We start from the raw sequence: 19,610 nt of genomic DNA, 5'->3' as shown, positions 1-19,610 counted from the left end.
ACCAGTTTGAACTGGGAATTTTATTTTTGTTTGGGTCATGTGCCTTGCCCTTCCATGTGTTCTTTGCTATGAAGGCCAGTTATAGGTGGGGGCAGAGGCCATTTTCTTTCTTTTCAAGATGCACACCTGTACCATATTGGTGTGAAGAGTCCCATAGGTTTTAAAGGGAAATCTTTTTCTTGCATTTTTTTGGAAGTTAACCACTTGCCGTCTGCTCACTCGAGCACTACTGCGGCAAAGTGGCTCGATAACGTCTGACGACGTAGACCTACGTCACCAGACATTCCCCCTTCTCGGTGGCGCGCGCGTGCCGCTGGAGGCTCGCTCCCGCTGTATTCAGTCACAGCGGGAGTCGGGCCAGGGGAGGAGCGGCGGCGATCGCCGCTGCTCTTCCCCGATCGTCGGGGAATCGAGTCTGGAGATCCGCCCGCTTGTGTAAACAGAGTGGGCGGATCTCCTAAGTGTCAGGCAGGGACAGATTGCAGGGTTCAGCATAGCTGAACATGCGATCTGTCCCTGTGTCACTCAGTCACCTCCCCCCACACATGTTAGTAAGCACCAGGCATACATTAACCTATCCCTCTCCAATAAAATTAACCCCTTCCCTGCCAGTGTCATTTTTACAGTAACAGTGCATATGTATAGCACTGATTACTGTAGTAATGTCACTGGTACCCCCAAAAGTGTCAAAAATGTCAGTCAAGGGTCCGATCTGTCCCCCACAATGTCGCAGTCCTGCAAAAAAAAAAAAAAAACGCAGATCGCCGCCATTACTCGTTAAAAAAAAAAAACACCAAAAATGACAGAAATCTTTCTCTTAGTTAGTAAACGCAATAACTTTTGCGCAAACCAATCAAAATACGCTTATTGTGATTTTTTTTTTACCAAACATAGGTAGCAGAAAACAAATTGGCCAAAAATTTTAAAAAAATTTGATTTTTACATTTTTTTTGGGGGGAATTTCATATAAAAAAATGTGAAAAATATTGTTATTTTTGCAAAATTGTCGCTCTTTTTTTGATTATAGCGCATGATCAAAAAAATCTCATAGGTGATCAAATACCACCAAAAGAAAGCTCTGTTTACAGGAAAAAAGGGACGTAAATTTCATTTGGGTACGGCGTTGCATGACCGTGCAATTGTCAGTTAAAGTCGCACAGTGCCGAATCGCAAAAAGTGGCCCAGACGTAAGACAGCGAAATCCTCCGGAGGTAAAGTGGTTAAAAACGCAGGAAAATGTTTCAGTGTGAAAGGACCCTAAGTCTAGGGACAAAAATGAATAAAACTTCATAATTATAATAATGCATAATGTAATAGACATCTCTTTGCAAGTTCAGTAGTGATTGGTTGATTTTAAAAAAGACTGACTTTTATAACATTTTTTCAGGTTGATACAAATTTTAAAAATGTTTTTTTTCATAACAATAGTTCTTTACTGAGAATCCCCGCATTTTTCCACTCAAGCATCACTGTTATAATAAAAATTCTGACCGGTAACCTCTGTTATGGAGCTACGCTTCTCTTTAGGGGGGGCTATAAAGCTCTTGAATGTTGATGAAGATGTTAGTACTCATTACATGGGGTGGAGAGCGATTACCTTTTTAATTCGTTCACCATAGCAACGTGCTCCTCTGCTGCGACTCTGCCATCCACGTCTGCTTTCAACTCGTTGCACTTGGAGCGTAGAAGTTCATGCTGCTTCCGTAATTCTAACAGCGCCTCTTCGCTGCCGCGATTCGCAGCTTCCAGAGTCATTAGCTGCTTCGTTAATTGGGAGACTGCAGGCAAGCCAAAAGAGTAATATTAATCTATGGCAGAACCGGGGTCGTGCATGACAAGGTCACTTTTCTACCCAATTTCCTGTTCTGCCTAAGAAATCAATAAGCTGGCACCCAGGATGCAAATATCGTATTAAATATTCTGCTCCAGAGGAAGGAAGCATAGCTGGCGTGAGTCAGAGATGGATGGGGGCTATTAATGTACCCTCAGATCATTCACACGCTATCTGTGTAATAATATGTTACATGATCAGCAACGCCGGGCCCGCGATCTTTCTTCCTGCATTATGTTAATGAGGTTTAAAAGGAAGCTGAGGAACCCTCACTTTTTAAAGTTCAACCTTCTTATATTTTGCCTTTCCTGGTTCCTCCCTTCCTCATCAACACAATTTTAGAAATACAGCTTTTCAGTTTTGTTTACATACTTTATTTTAGAGCTAGTGATGTCATCACTTGGTCCTTGTGCTTCTTTATGCAATACAGGCTGACCATGGCGGATGGGAGGGGCCAGCAGGGTGCTGTACATAGTTTTATGAAAACATCACAGCTCCCTGCCTCTGTACTCCTCATTGAATACACCCATTAAAGCGGCAGTAAACTGCAGTTGAGGAACAAAAAAAAAGAATCCTCTGCAAGTCAATGTCAATGTGCTAGTATGCATCGTATACTAGCACCTTATGAGAGACTTACCTCAAAACGAATCCATCCAGCGCCTCGCTGTCACCACTGAGAGGGCTTCCATCTTCCCCTGGTCTAGCTTGCGGGTTTGCGGCCTGCGGCTACATGAGTGGCCGGGGTGACGTCACTTCTGTGCCTGCATGTGGGAGGCGCTGTTTATGGCATGGGCTCTGCCATACAGTGTCGGACCTTCAGAGCACATGTGCCGTTGACATCACCGGCTTCATGCACTCTAAATATCTCTAAATAAACAGTTCAAGTTTAGGAGATATTCACAGTACCTACAGGAAAGGCCGTCTTTATTATTGATTGAACCCTGGGGAAACATTTTCTTGGGCCCTCCCAAATCCACTTAACTGATCTCAGGCAGTGCAGGCTCAAGGTGAAGCTGCTTTAGGCCTCACAACATGACTTGGCACGGGGTAGCTGCCCCTTTTGGCCTGCCTACAGGTTAGCCTTATAACCCTTATACCTATAGGTAAGCGTAAAATAACAGCGTTTACTACCACTTTAAACATTCACAGTGTTGGATGAAAAAGTGAACCCATAGACTAATAACCAACAAAATCTAACTGGACTCAACAGTTTGCACACCTGGAGTCTAAATAATGAAATTCGTTTGGAGGTGTGGTTTAGAGCCATTTAGATTGATAAAAGACACTCAAATATTTTAAGATTGCTGTTTATAAGAAGCATCAACTGATGTGAACCATGCTTCGCAAAAAGGAGCTCTCTGAAGGCATACAATCAAGCGTAGCTGATCTGCATAAGGCTGGAAAGGAATACAAAGCAATCTCAAAGTGATTAGGCACCAACCAGTTGACAGTTAGACAAACTGTCTATAAATTAAGACAGTTTAGAACTGTGGCTACTCTTCCCCGAAGTGGGCGCCCAGCCAAAATGACTCCCAAGGCACAACGTAGAATGCTCAATGAGGTAATGAAGAAGCCATAAATAACAGTTGAAGGCTTGAAGACATTACTGGAGCTGGTAAACATCCCTGTTTAGGAGTCTACCATATGTAAGTCTTTGAACAGGTAGGGTGTCTATGGCAGAACACCATGGAGGAAGTCGCTGCGCTCCAAAAACTTGTTGCTGTACGCCTAAAGTTTGCCAGAGAGTACCTTGGCAAACTGCAACACTACTAGAAAAATGCTTTGTGGACTGATGAAACAAAAGCTGAATTGCTCGGGAAGAATGCATGCCACAAAAAGAGGCACAGCTTACCAACATCAAAACATCATCCCAACTGTGAAGTATGGTGGAGGGAACATCATGATTTGGGCTTGCTTCGCTGCCTCTGGGCCTGGACCACTTACCATCATCAAGGGGAAAAGTTATTTCCTAAATTTACCAAAATGTCCCACAGAATAATGTCAGGGTGACTGACAGTTTAGGATTAGTAGTGGATGCAGCAGGACAATGACCCTAAGCATCGAAGTAAATCCACCAGACTGGCTTCCGAAAAATGAAAACGTGCCTTTTAGAGTGGCTCGGTCAGAGCCCCGACCTTAACCCCATAGAGAGCCTTTCCTACCATATATTTTACCAATGTTTCTGAGCTGAAGCAGTTTTGTAACAAGAAATGGTCAAACATTCCCCTTAAAAGTTGTGCAGGTCTGATCCAGAGCCACCAAAAGTCCTTTTCTGAAATAATAACTGGTCAACGCTCCTTTTGGCAGTCATTAACTCCAAGGGTTCACTTATTTTCCTCCAGCATTGTAAATGGTTAGCGGGTGTGTTCAACAAAGACGAGAAATTAGAATTGTTTCTGTGTTATCACCTTAAAAAAGGAGAAGTATAGCCAAAGCTCATTTGGCTGTGCTTCTCCTGTGGATCACAGAAGTGCAGATCGTTTTGCACTCCTGTGACCAATTTTCAGCAGACAGTGAACTGAAACCCACTGTCGGCTGACATCACAGAGCCGGTTCAGGCTCAGGAAGGATCGGGACCAAATGGTTGGGATCCGCCCACATGCCTGCACTGGCACCCGGCTCAGCCTCTAAGCGAGCCATTGAGTGCCTGAGCCGGCCACTCCTGCCCCCTCCACAGCCCAGCACTCCAGTGAGCGCAGGGGGGCAAAGCAGAGAGAAGTAACTGGCAGTCACCAGCTCTCTGCTCAGGGAACTGTGAGAACCGAGGGATCGGTGGTGTTTGATTCCTCGGTTCTCAATTTTAGAGCCAGTGGGGGACAGAGGCAGCATCCATCAGTAAGTATGATTCTACAAAACAACATTCCCATACATCTCTGTTAAGCACATTGTATTAGTCTGTTGTTGTGACTTCGATGAGGATCAAATCACATTTTATGGCAAATTACTGCAAAAAAACACTTAAAGTGTTACTAAAGGCAGGAGCCTGCAGTCACTATATCTTGTCTCCCACAGTACACAGAACATGCACTTATTTATTTTAGCAGTATATAGCAGTCTTATGACTTCTATCAGTGTCCAGACGAGCACTGATTAAAGCATCTAGGAGGAGTTTTCTTTCTCCCCTGATTGTCCTATGAGGCTGCACGACCCCTGACCCTCGGTCTGGACAGTGCGGATTGGCTCTGTGGTGATCACATGCACCCTCCCAATACACGCCAAACTGAGCATGTGCAGAGTGCCCCCAAGGCTCTGTACTATCAGGAAATGGATTGGGGACTGTGAAAGAAGGGGAGAGTCAGAAGACAGGAGCAAACAGCCTTTTTACACAATGTGGAGGATTAACCCCTTAGGTTCCACAGTGAATATAACAAACATGCTTTACTGCATATACAGAATGATTTTACTGTTGTGGGTTTAGTAACCTTTAATTCCAAGGGGTTCACATATGTTTTTCTTGCCACTGTATATTTTAGTGATTGCTGGTATTAGGCTTGTTTTTTGAGGGCTTCAAAAAATGAAACACCCAATAAATAATTTAAGCAACAAAATCAGCTTTTGCTGTAATAAAATCGCCTTCAACCCAGAGATTTCTCCTGCAGTACTTTTTCTCGCCCACTAGATGTCCTCGGTCTGAAAGCAAGCATCATTCAACCCACTTCATCTGAGCCCAGGTCATTCTGGAAATGCCCCCAGCCTGTGACTGGACGGTAAAATGGGAGGCATCACATTGATGAGCTCACCTCTGTGTCACTGCTTTCTCTTCCTATCAGGAACTGAACATATTGGCTCCGTGTGCTGCTTGATCCTCTCACTCTCTAAGGCCCAAGTGTAGCGAGACAAGCAAGGGGCTGACACCAGATCAGCTTTAGGTTCTTACGATTAAAAAATACAATTAGCGATGTCTTAATGAATACAGAGCTGCATTAATTTGTGTCCTTTTTATCTACATAGAGGTCAACTTTAAACCAATCTGTAAATTATTTAAGTCACCACCTGAGATTTAAAAGGCTTTTAAAAAGGGATCTCAGACATCACTTCCTGTATAATAGACATGGGAGGAGCTCAGAATAGAGGTAAAATGTGGGCGATGCAGAGGTGACCTCACCTTCCTGCAGGTGCTTTGCGTGACTTTCTCGACTCTTCATCTCGTGAACCTCCAGCTTTCCCACCAGGACTGTGTTCTCCTCAGAGAGAAGTTTATTCTGACTCTGCAGCATCTCCCTGCCAGAACAAATCATGATAAAATGATCTAAAGGAACCTCACAGAGAAATTTATTAGATAACTACAGTGCAATCCTGACTGCATGCATGGAACAATACAACCCTCCAGCAGCTGAGGAACAATGACCTTGTCATCTGACAACCCACAAACCAGGGTTTCACTGCCAGAGCCATTTCTGCACACCTTTAAAAACTATTTTAGGCCTGAAGACTAGTTAAAACATCCAAACATTACATATTTTCTGAAAGAGCTCACATGACATTTGGTTACAAGCTTATTCAGCTCAAATTTTCATTAGAAAATACATTAAAGTTTATTTAGGGCACACAAACGCAATATATTACCCAATTTTTAGTAAAATATAAAAGAATAGATACCAAACACATTAAAGCTTAAAAAAGAAGTATGACAATTTTTTTTTTTTTTTGGGGGGGGGGGGGGGGGGATCATATTTACCCAGGTGGATGCAGCATCTGTCCCCTGCTGGCTCTGAGACAGAGAACTGAGTGATCAAACACCACTGATCGCTAAGTTCTCAGTGCTTCCTGAGCAGACAGAGAGCTGGTGACTGTTCTTCACCGCTGTCTGCTCTCGCCCCCCCCCCCCACACTCACTGGAGTGCTGGGCTGTGGAGGGGGCAGGAGAGGCCATCTCAGGTATGTGGGTGGATCCCGACCATATGGTCACAATCTTTTTTACCTGTATTCTTATTATGAATTATCTGGTCTAAATTTACATTTACTAGATTTACATCCAAAATTGTATTTGTAATTGTATTTTCAGCTGTATTTATGCTTTTGTTTTTATCTATATGTATTACTGGTTTGTATATGGAAATAGGAAGTATGTACTATATGGAAACCATGAACCCACCCTGCTGGAGGAGGATTGGCAGTGATGCACATGGGATGGGTTCCAGCACCATTGCCACACCCCAGAGGGAGGAGCTCTGTAGACCACATGGATAGGGTTTGGGCCTTTACACTGGTATTTAAACCTGTGAGTAGATCATGTCACAGTGGCTCTGAGGAAGAGGCATATGCCTCGAAACGCGTCAGCCGTCATCCTTATAAGACTATGGACACCTGTATGGACTACTTCTGATACTCAAGTTTATGAGTCTGATGTGATTGATTTTCACCTGCATTTGTGAGAAGCCATTTTTAGGTTTTATTATTAAAAGCCTATATTGAGGATAATGCGCTAGGTCGGTGCGCCCTTTTGTGTTTTTGTTTGTTGATAGCCTACTGTCTGCTGAAAATGGGTACCAGGAGTGCAGAACAAACTGCACTCCTGTAATCCACAGGAGAAGTACAGCCAGACAAGCTTTGGCTGTAATTCTCCTTTAAAATTGCATGTGCACATAACGGTGACAAAACAAAAAGAAAGAGCAGTGCCATTTAAGTGCAGCAATAGTGTATATTTATTCCAAACAGATGAATAAAACTCACAGGATAACAGATGTCAGCACATGTATCTGGATATAAAGTGTTCATCCGCTGTGGGGGGAGGGTGGGCTATGGTACAATGTGGAGTGCCTCCTGTCACGGTTGGGCTGGTGGCTCCCAACTCTTCCTGGGACACATGTACACTCTAAAGAAGCCGGCCGACGTCACATCCGGATGTCAGGTGAAGGGGGGCAGTGCGCGTGTTCAGAGCATGCATGCTCCTTCATCAGGCAATCTGATGAAGGAGCATGCATGCTCCGAACACACGCACCGCCCCCCTTCACCGGATATCCGGATGTGACGTCGGCCAGCTTTCTCTAGAGCAGGGACTCTCAAACTACGCCCTGCAGCTGTTGCAGAACTACACATCCCATGAGGCATTGTAAAACTCTGACATTCACATACATGACTAGGCATGATGGGAATTGTAGTTCCTGAACAACTGGAGGGCCATAGTTTGGGAATCCCTGCTCTAGAGTGTACCCGTGTCCCAGGAAGCATTGGGAGAAACCAGCACAACCGTGACGAGAGGCACTCCACATTGTACCACAGTCCCCCCTCCCCCAGAGCAGATGAACACTTTTATCCAGATACATGCGCTTACATCTCTGTTATCCTGTGATGTTTTATTTATCAGTTTGAAATAAACACTTAGATGGCGCTGATCTTTTTGTTTTATTTCTGCAGAATCTCTTCTAGCACTATCCTGAGCCTGCAGCCGTCCAAAGCCAGCAGCTTACCCCAGAGACTCAGTTTTACCATTTATTTTTATATTGATTGCTCACACCCTCCGCATCCAGGGAATAATGGGCCAATGATTGATTCTTTTTGTCTTGTTTCACATAATGGCGACAAATTTCATTGCGCTGTGTGTTCCATAGGTGACATTTTAAAAGCCTACAGGTCATCACTTTAGATTTCAATTTGATTATTAGCCCTAGAATTATTGCTCTCACTCCAGCATGCATCGGTATATGTAACATGTATAGCACAAACAATGTTTTTTGTATGTAGGAGCCACTGACCAGTGTGTGTTTACACTCGTATGTGTTTGTACGTATGGACAGGATAAGATTCAAGTACTTGGTTTTGACACTTTTTTCACTAAAACTTTATTTATACCACATAGGGGACAAAAATTCTCTTTGTGACAGGTTCTCTTTAATAGTACATCAGGGGTCTTTTAGACTCCTGATGTCCCACCAGCCTTCCACTGAAGCTAATGGAGCACAGATTAGCTTTATTAGCTTCTTCCCTGGAAGTAACAGAAACCATTATAAAATCGCGTTCAAGCTCTTTGCAGCTTTGCCTCCCCTCCACTGGGTGACACCCGTAATACAGCAGCATGGGGATGGGGATGGGGGGACGGGGGGTTGGGGAAGGGAGTTGGGCTCACGGTTCCAAGGGTCATACAAAGCCAACGATCAGCTTGTGAAGTGAAGTAGGAAGTGCGCGTAAGCCACTTGACATACGTCGGTTGCAGTAAAAGGGTTAGTTCACCTATTTTCCTCCAAAAACTCCCTATGCATTATTATGTCCTCAATACATTAACATGCTGTGCTCAGTTATTTTTAAATTAATGCTTACTTCTTCAAATGCTAAATGAATGGTTATCCCCGCCCTGTCCTGCAGATGGCAGGACATACCAAGTGTTAGATGGGTGGTTCGGACCCTATCCACACATGCGCAATATGCTCTCTCCATCTATAGCCTGCTTAGCCCCGAATGAAGCTCACATTTATAACTTAAAGGGATTATAAAGGCAGAAGGCTTTTTTTATCCCCAATGCATTCTATGCCTTGCCTCAGCCCCTTTAATACTTACCTGAGCACGTATTTATCCAGCAATGTTGCAGGAGTGTCTCAGTTGCCCTGAACTCTCCCCCTCAATGGCTGAGACAGCAGCATGGCACGATTGGCTCCCGCTGCCTTCAAAGTCAGTCAGCCAGCCAATCGGCAGAGGGAGAGGACGTGGGGCCAATTCACGGTTCCGTGTCTGAATGGACACAGGGAGCTGTGACTCGGCTTGGCTGCCCCCATAGCAAGCTGCTTATTGTGGGGGCACTCGGCAGGAGGGAGGGGCCAGGAGAGCCGAAGAGGGACCCGAGAAGAGGAGGATCTGGGCTGCTTTGTGCAAAACCAACTGCACAGAGCAGGTAAGTATAACATGTTTGATAAAAAAAGAAAAGAAAAACAGACTTTACAATCACTTTAATCTTGTAAAAACAAAAGCATTTACCATTCCTTAGCATTTACAGGTCTTTCTTGCTCTAACACCTGATGTAATGTCTCATTCTCCTCAATCACCTGCTTGAGACGGTGCTTAAAATTTTTCATTTCCTCCTGAACAAAAGAAAATAAAGGAAGAGATTGACTTCCAAAGCCCCAAAAAAATTACTATGAACTTTTATTGGACAATACTCAACATGGGACTAAGGTGAATGCACAATATACATGTAAAGCGCTGTGTAAATTGACAGCGCTATATAAAAGTACTGTATTTTCTGGCGTATAAGACTACTTTTGAACCTCAAAAAAATCCCCCAAAAATGGGGGGTCGTCTTATACGCCAAGTATAATATCTCCAAGGTCACCTAAGTATAAGTATTACCGGTAGATGAAAATTAGGGGGGGGTCGTCTTATACGCCCACTCGTCTTATACGCCGGAAAATACGGGTATCTGTAATAATAATAATAATAAATGTTTAACCACCTCTCTACCACTAAAAAAAAAAAAAAAACAGTGAGGTGGACGTCTATTTCTGGAGTGATGTTCATAAAGAAAGGAATAGCCCTCAATTGCCCAGTGCTGTAAACCGAGCCATCAAGGGACGGCTCACAGACACAGTGTACAGAGCCGATCCGATCACCTCTATACCATATAATGACTGTACCAAACACAACAATCACAAAATGTAAACAGTACAACCGTATACATTTAAGAGCCTGCCCTTTTCTCTTACAAAGGAGGAAGAAATAAATGAATGATAGAATATTTATTAGTTCCAGAGCAAAACAAAACAGCAGATTTAAGTTGGTGGGTGTCAGTGTTGATTGTGGGATTTTATTAAACATTTTTTTAACCCTTTCCCTCCCTGTACATCTGATCTCCATCCTGACTCTAGTGATTTGTATATTAACCCTTCATCTCCCTTATTTGAACATTAACCCCTTCAACTCTTCTTCTGGTCGCCAGTCCTCAGGAGGGATGTGTTTGAGCTGGAGAGGATCCAGAGAAAGGCAACTAAACTAATTAGGGGATTGTGAAGATCGTCTGCAATCGCTTGATTTATTCTCCCTGGAGAAGAGACGCCTGAGAGGGGACATGATAGCAATTTATAAATATCTCAATGGTGATCTCGACATAGAAAAAAAGCTATTCGGTCGTAGAGAGTGCATGAGGACTCGAGGGCATACATTGCGATTAGAGGAGAAGCGTTTTAACCTCAGGCAACGTGGGGGGTTCTTTACTGTTAGGGCTACAAGATTGTGGAATTCCCTAGCACAAGAGGTGGTTTCTGCGGGAAGTATGGTGGCTTTCAAAAGACTCTTAGACGTACATCTCAAGGATCAGAACATTCAGGGGTATGTGAGATGATTACGGCCACACACACCTACACAGGTTGAACTGGATGGACTATTGTCTTTATTCAACCTCAACTACTATGTAATTCCACCCTACCAATGCATGTGACTGGTGCATTAACCCCTTCACCTTGTCCTCTCCATGTATGACCTATAATGCTGCTGTATCTAGTGCACGATTTCCAAACTCCATGTTTTAACCCTCATAGTTCTTCTTTCCAAAAAATTGTGACAAAAAAAAAAAAAAAAAAAAAAAGATCACCTTTGGGTGTCTGTTTTCCAAAAAGAGGTAATTTTGGGGGTGTTGTTACTGTCCTGGCCCTTTTAAAAGAATATTCTTTTATTATTTTCAAGTATTAAAACCAGTGAAACTTCCACGCTACCTATTTATAAAGCTAATAAAATATAAAATGTGGTTTCCTAAAAATGTCTCAAAGTGAATAAAATGAAAATGAAGGGTGCTGCTCACATCTACATGTGTTCCCGCAATGTCAGGTAAACAACAATTGTCATAATTATTAACTAATTCTGAAATAATTAACCGGTTGCCGACCGCCGCACGACTATATACTGCGGCGGTCAGCCCCGGCCAGGCAGAGTGACGTATCGGTACGTCACTCGCCTGTCACTGACTTGCGAGCCTATCGCGGGCGGGCGTGCGCCCGCCGAGGCGCGCGCCCGCCGCGGCTCGTTCACCGGCAAGTCAGTGCGTGTGACCGGCGGACTCGATGTCCGCCAGTCACACTGCGATCGCTCCTGTGAAGGGAGAAAGACAGAGCAGCTTGTGTAAACAAGCTGCCTGTCAGTTCTCCCTGTGTAAAAGTGAAGATCTGTCCGTTCTACTATGTAGAACGGTGGATCTTTGCTTTTACACCAATAGGAATGTCCCTACACAGTTAGAAGCACGCCCCTAGGACACACTTAACCCCTCCCTGTCCAATAAAGTTAACCCCTTCCCTGCCAGTGTCATTTTTGCAGTAACAGTGCATATGTATAGCACTGATTACTGCAGTAATGTCACTGGTAACCCCAAAAGTGTCAAAAATGTCAGTCAAGGGTCCGATCTGTCCGCCGCAATGTCGCAGTACCGAAAAAAAAATCGCAGATCGCCGCCATTACGCGTTAAAAAAAAAACACCAAAAATGACAAAAATCTTTCCCTTTGTTAGTAAACGCGATAACTTTTGCGCAAACCAATCAAAATACGCTTTTTGCGATTTTTTTTACCAAACATAGGTAGCATAAAACAAATTGGCCGAAAAATGTTAAAAAATTTTGATTTTTACTTTTTTTTTGGGGGAATTTCATATAAAAAAATGTGAAAAATATTGTTATTTTTGCAAAATTTACGCTCTTTTTTTGTTTATAGCGCGTGATCAAAAAATCGCACAGGTGATCAAATACCACCAAAAGAAAGCTCTGTTTGTGGGAAAAAAAGGACCTCAAATTCGTTTAGGTACAGCGTCGCACGACCGCGCAATTGTCCGTTAAAGTCACGCAGTAAAAAATCGCAAAAAAACCCCTGGTCCTTTAGCAGCCAAATCCTCCGGGGCTTAAGTGGTTAATAAAGAAGCAACATAACTATCTGGCACTCTCTGAAAGTATGATCAAGCATAGGACTCACTATGCAATTGACACCAACAATTGGACTCCTCCCACTGACACCAACAATTGCCCATAATTACTGCCACAGACACAAGGAACTATTGCTCCCACTGACACCAACAATGGGGCATAATTACTGCCACTGACACCAATGATGGGGCACCACTCGTGCTAACTGGCTCTTTGCTTAGAATGTTTGGAGATCCCTGATTTAAAAGAGCATTATCACTCTGAGTGTTTTGTAGCCTTGAACCTAAATGTTTGTACAGCTATCTGACATTCTGTCATACAATGTATGTGTGTCCAATTGTAATAACTCTCCTGCATAATGTAACTGATATACATTAACCAGTTGCTGACTGACATACATATAAAAATGTCCTGTCAGCAAGTTGCTGCAGCTATAATCTTGGTATGGTTTTGTTTTTATTTCAGCTGGTGATCTGCTATTTTGTAAAAGTGATCTGGGCAACTTTGCAGCACTGTGAAGAGGCTGCCCCCTCCTACCACCTGTGGCGTTTCTTGAGCTCTCAGTAAGTGACCTGGATGGCTTTACACAGAAGAGATGGAGGAATATCCATTCCCTGACCTCCTTTGTGAGAAAAAAACTCAGAATCTATGATGATTTTGTCACTGTTATAGCAGTGGTTTCTAGCAGTCCCATGTAATATGTCCCTATTCTCCAAAAACTGGTATAGCATGTTTGCAGTCTCTAACCATCTATTGCATCATATCTGCAGTCTCTGACCAACATGTGCTTCATTTCTACAGTCTCTGACCATCTCCCGCATCATGTCTGCAGTCTCTGGCCATCGCCCGTCTGCAGTCTTTGGCCATCTCCCGTCTCCCGTGTGCAGTCTCTGGCCATCTCCCGTCTCCCGTGTGCAGTCTCTGGCCATCTCCCGTCTCCCGTCTGCAGTCTCTGGCCATCTCCCGTCTGCAGTCTCTGGCCATCTCCCGTCTGCAGTCTCTGGCCATCTCCCGTCTGCAGTCTCTGGCCATCTCCCGTCTGCAGTCTCTGGCCATCTCCCGTCTGCAGTCTCTGGCCATCTCCCGTCTGCAGTCTCTGGCCATCTCCCGTCTGCAGTCTCTGGCCATCTCCCGTCTGCAGTCTCTGGCCATCTCCCGTCTGCAGTCTCTGGCCATCTCCCGTCTGCAGTCTCTGGCCATCTCCCGCATCATGTCTGCAGTCTCTGACCCATCTCCCGCATCATGTCTGCAGTCTCTGACCCATCTCCCGCATCATGTCTGCAGTCTCTGACCCATCTCCCGCATCATGTCTGCAGTCTCTGGCCCATCTCCCGTCTCATGTCTGCAGTCTCTGGCCCATCTCCCGTCTGCAGTCTCTGGCCCATCTCCCGTCTGCAGTCTCTGGCCCATCTCCCGTCTGCAGTCTCTGGCCCATCTCCCGTCTGCAGTCTCTGGCCATCTCCCGTCTGCAGTCTCTGGCCATCTCCCGTCTGCAGTCTCTGGCCATCTCCCGTCTGCAGTCTCTGGCCATCTCCCGTCTGCAGTCTCTGGCCATCTCCCGTCTCACGTCTGTAGTCTCTGGCCATCTCCCGTCTCACGTCTGCAGTCTCTGGCAATCTCCTGTCTCATGTCTGCAGTCTCCGGCCATCTCCCGACTCATGTCTGTCTACAGTCTCTGAGTATTTACGATCATGTCTGCAGTCTCTGGCCATCTCCTGTCTCACGTCTGCAGTTTATGGCCATCTCTTGTATTATATCACATCAAGAGAGTGGACCACCATCACTACTTTAGGTAGTTCCGGCCCCCTCTTACTAAGAAACCTAACCGTTTCCAGAGCTGGACATCCAAAAAACTATACTGTATGAGCCAAAACAAAATGTACAAAATAGAGTTTATTGGTTAGAAAAAAAAAAAAATCCAGCTTGGTGCAATAAGGCATAGCAGCCAATCAGCCGATATCTTCCTACTGCCACTAAAGAAACCCAGATATGTCTCGGTCTCTCCCTAGGCTCTTACACATTAACCATTAAATGGAGAAAAATATACTTTTTTTCATAAAAAGAAGATAAAATAACAAAACATTTGAAAGGGAGAACTTCAGTGGAGCCAGCTGAGCACATCAGTCATGACATATTTAGGTCAGCAAGGATACCAAGTAAAGAGCTTTCAAAATATTTTTCTAATAGGGAACAGTCTGCTCGTCTTAGATCAGACAATCAAACATTTTCCTCCAGTCTGGTAAAACTTCCAACAAAAAAAGTGATTTTTGTACTTACCGTAAAATTCATTTCTCTGAGTTCATCGACGGACACAGTGCTCCATAAATCATAACTACTGGGTTATATTGCCTCCTCCAGGATTAGAACTAGGCAGGACAAAAAACACCTGGCTACGCCCATGGGCCTTGTTATATAACCCCCCTCTCTGCTCTAGGTAATCAGTTTAGTAGCAAGCAGTATTAGAAGCAACAGAACTCCATAGAGGGGTGGGTGCTGTGTCCATCAATGAACTCAGAGAAATGGATTTTAGGGTAAGTACAAAAATCCCATTTTCTCTTTCGTTCATCGACTAACACAGCGCTCCTTTAATCCTAACTACTGGGATGTCCAAAAGCAGTGCCAAAAGGAAAATGAGGAGTGGGGAAAATAACCTAAGGCTAAACATAAGTGCCCTTAACCAGGACACAGTAGCCCCGTCTGAAAATTACCTTTTTGTGGTCCCCAAACATTTTGCTGTACGTTACCCTTTTGAGGAGTCACTTTTAAAAAGGTGGACTAGTCCACCAGTGGTGGACCCTCCTGTTTCCAGGTCGAACAAAGCTACCATGATCCCAGTAGAGGAATTCCCGTCCTTTAAGGACCCGGCTGACAAGAAAGCAGAGGCTGTAGCATGAAGCCTGTTTACTATGGCTGGTTCAACATTGTGGGCCATCTTTGCCTCAGCCCTGGTGTCAGACCCTAACTGAATGGGCCAAGCTTTTGCGTCAGGGCCTGTGGGGTGAGCAGGTCCCCGCTGCTTATGTTGATTTAGCGGACCAGTTGGTCCACGGGCTGCAGTTTATTTGTGATGCAGCTTTGGATACAGCTCCTGTGCTGTCCAAACTTTCTGTTTCAGCGGTGGTGATTAGGCAGCCTAAGAATTGGTCTGCAGACCAAGCCTCTAAGAAAGTGCTCATTGATCTGCCCTTTCAAGGTGATCACCTGTTTGGGGCTACCCTGGATGACATCATTAAGGGTATCACAGGGGGGAAGAGGATCGGAACGTCCTTCCTGACATAGTCTAGGATTTAATTCCTGCAAAGGTTCTGGTGATGTCCGAACTACCTAAGGTTCCCCATATCCCTGTCCAGGGAATTGATTTACCTAGGTCTGATTCTAATTCTGACCAGGGTAGTCCTTCCTCTGGACAAACTTCAGGAACCACAGGCTGTAAATCACCGGCTGCTGTCACACAGATAGAACCTGTAGAGACAGTTCTGTTTGCACAGTCCTACATGCCGCTCCTTTAGCAGGTTCGGCTCCACAGGAGGATATCGAGGTTCGTGGCGGTTCATGGTGGAATCCAGGGCGGGGATCTTCCAATCAGTCTGGTGGCCATAAACCTCCCTTGGGGGCTTCCTCTCCGAGAAGACCAGTTGTCCCACAGGCTGATCTACCATCCTGCTTTACAGTCACTGATTTTATTGGCTTAGCTATTGATAGACAGGTAATGAGGGATAGAAGTCTGTCTTTATCAGTTATGGTGAAGGCGAGGAAGAAGTCCTCCAGCAAGATATACCATCGTACATGGAAAGCGTACATTTCTTGGTGTGAGTCAATTGGTGTTAATCCTCAATCCTTTTCTGTGACTTGAATCTTAACCTTTCTTCAACAGGGCGTTGATCAGAAGTTGGCCTTCATTACCATCAAGGGCCAGGTATCTGTCCTAGCAATCTTCTTTCTGCGACCCCTGCCGCGCACTCTTTAGTTCGTACCTTCATTCAGGGGGTTCGACGTGTGGCTCCACCTGTACAGTCTCTTTTGCCGCCATGGGATTTCGGGTTCTCCGCCATAGTACTTTCGGTTCTCCAGAAACCTCCATTTGAGAATAATCAGGAGATTCCTTTGCCTACGTTATCCCAGAAGGTAACATTCTTGGTGGCTATTACCTCGGCCCGCAGGGTACCGAAATTGGCGGCATTATCCTGTCACAGTCCCTATTTAGTGGTCCATAGGGATAAAGTAGTTCTTCATCCCTGTCCATTATTACTTCCCAAAGTTGTCTCTGACTTCTATTTGAATGAGGACATTGTGTTGCCTTCCTTGTTTCCCAAGCTGGCTCATCCCAAGGAATTTGCTTTGCATACCTTGGATGTGGTTCATGCGATTCGGGTGTATCTGGCAGCTACTGAATCCTTTCGGAGGTCAGACTCGCTTTTTGTGGTTACGGACTGACCAAGAAAAGGGCTGTCCGCTTCTTCAGCTACCATCTCTAGATTGATCAGACAGACGGTAAACTCAAGCCTATTCCATTAAAGGTCAGGTTCCACCTTTCCCTGTCAGGGCGCATTTTACTCAGGAGCTGAGTGCTTCTTGGGCCTTCCGTCATCAGGCATCAATATAGTCAGTTTACAAGGCGGCCACTTGGTCGTCGGTGCATAGCTTCACAAAATTCTATAAGGTAGATACTTTGGTATGTGTGGATGCTTCTTTTGGCAGCAAATTTTTGCAGGCTGCTGTTTAAGAGGGGCTGTTCCCTCTTGAGGGGTGTTTTTCTTTAAACCTTTATTTTTGGTTGTTCCCATTCCTTACAGGAAAACCGGTCAAAATAAGGCACATAAGGAAACACCTTTGGAGTACGAGGTGACCTATACATACCAAACGACACAGCCATGTCTGTGGCTACATCAGACGCATCCTCCATTTTTAAAGTCTTCTGCACTGCACTGATAAGATAAGAGAACCATGGAGGAATCATCCTCACTATCTGATGGTTCTGGGGGTGTGATATTAAGCCCCCTGGACTGGCTGCGTCCACGGCGGCATCAGGCTAAGAATCAGATGAGACAGACTGAGCAGGGAAAGGCGGGGGACGCTTCCTCCTGGGCCTTTGCCCACATGCCACTTCCACCAGGGACACTAAGGACTGCAGGACCACCGTTAGTGCAACCATGGGAAGCTGGGGTTCCGAGGGACCTGCCACCTCCATGAGGGGGTCAGTGGGTAAGATGTGACCAACTCTGCACCGGTCTCTGCACTGGGACCCCCCCTGCACTATATCCACACTGAAAACAGTAAGGCATGCACCTAGGGGGGTCTTCTACACTGGGATCCCTCCAGACTACCAGGGAAAGGACACACACTATCCCAGGACCTTACAGTGTGGGGATAGCAGGGGAGACCCCAGGGGTCTTCGATGCATTCTCTGCCCTAGGACCCCCATTAGACTCCAGGTCCAGACATGGGGGAAAGGGAGTGGGGGAAGCCCAGCTCACTGAGGGATTTTTAGTAATGGGAGGAGGTCCGACCGTCCCTGGAGGTTACCCGCATCAACCCCCCCCCCCCAAAAAAAAAAAAAAAAAAGGCCAAAAGGGGAAAGGGGGGACTGTGCTTACCTTTCCATGGTGCGGGTAATGATCCAGACAGAATCTCCCCACTAAAGTAGGGGGAGCTGTCGGCCAGGGGACCGCTGCGACTAAGACCCAAGCCCGGTCATATGCGACCCTGCAAAACTTTTAACTCATGGACCAGCCTCTCTCTGTGAGGCTATGTAGTGGCAGACCTAGCACATAGCTGCAGTCTGCTTGTGCTCGCTGCCTGGGCTGGGGGGGGACCACTGGATCTAGATTGTCCAGTCCGTCGCCCAACCCGGCAGTTGAATGTAAATCTCCCGAGAGAAAAAACAAAAAAAGATGTAAGGAAGGAGAAAAAAAAAAATTGCTAGGACCAGAGATCCCAGCTGGGAGCATAGGTCTTTACTACTGACTAGACGGTTTAAAACTGATTACTTAGAGCAGAGGAGGGGATTCTATACCAAGCGGAGGACAGCCCATGGGCATAGCCAGGTATTTTTTATTCTACCTAGTTCTACTCCTGGAGGAGGCAAAATAACCCCGTAGCTCTGATTTATGAAGCGCTGTGTCTGTCGATGAACGAAAGAAAAAAAAAAAAAAAAAGAAATAAGGAAATAAACCTCCAATCCCACTGAAAAAAGGAGAAAATTGATTTAAAATGAAAATGTTGTTGAAAGAACTAAAGGCAAAAAAGCTGTCACTTGTGCCTTTAAAGCAGAACTCCAGCTTTTTTTTTATAAGATAAAATATAACTGTGCAAATTCAAAAACGAGATACATACTGTAATCTGTCACTAGTTTTAGCAGTTTTCTTTTTTGTTTGTTTTTACAGTCCCCTTTTTAATATTTTTGAAGTAGTTGTGGACTGGACATACTACACACGCCAAAAAACCTTTATTGAAGTAAATCACCGTGGGGGTCATGTAAACAGCAAAAGGTGTGGTGTTCCTGGGATACTCGCTGGATCTCAGTCTCTGACAGCTCGTTGCTCAGCCCCAGGCTTCCTGCACTCTAATTTGCTGTTTATATGATGACCCTATAGAAGAGAAAGGATTATTCATTGGGCATTTCCACATCTCTTTGAGATCCATCTGGCGATTCCATAGCGATTTCATAAACCCCTCACCTGATTGGAGAATATTCTGGAGGTCCCCCACGTCGATTTATTACACCAAAAACGTTCTATTGAGTGTTAATGGAGGTGAGCGGCCATTACACATAATTTTGGATTCCAGGCTCACGAATTATCGCACCAGGGAGAATGACAGACGGCTTCGTTTACATCTTTCTCCCTCTCCAGCTGGAGATCGCGAGTGACCGGCGGACATCGGAGCCGCCAGTTACTCGCGTGGTGATGGCCGTGAACGGGCGGGAGAGCGCCTCCGGCGGCACGCGCTCA

General features: G+C 45.2%; 1 protein-coding gene across 1 annotated transcript in view; it reads right to left on the bottom strand.

The window, feature by feature from the left end:
* Positions 1 to 19,610, bottom strand: part of CEP89 (centrosomal protein 89) — a 154,132-nt gene that overhangs the window by 75,847 nt on the left and 58,675 nt on the right. The window contains exons 11-13 of the mRNA XM_082270407.1: positions 9,740 to 9,843; positions 5,937 to 6,052; positions 1,598 to 1,778 (exon numbers count right to left, since the gene is read on the bottom strand). Of these exons, the coding sequence (XP_082126533.1) occupies positions 1,598 to 1,778; positions 5,937 to 6,052; positions 9,740 to 9,843 (401 nt within the window). The remainder of the gene's footprint in view (positions 1 to 1,597; positions 1,779 to 5,936; positions 6,053 to 9,739; positions 9,844 to 19,610) is intronic.

Source organism: Pelophylax lessonae (genome assembly GCF_965119305.1).
Source record: "Pelophylax lessonae genome assembly, chromosome: 10".
Taxonomy (NCBI): Eukaryota; Metazoa; Chordata; class Amphibia; order Anura; family Ranidae; genus Pelophylax; species Pelophylax lessonae.
The sequence above is the reverse complement of the archived record's forward strand: the minus strand, read 5'-3'. Positions and strand labels throughout refer to the sequence as shown.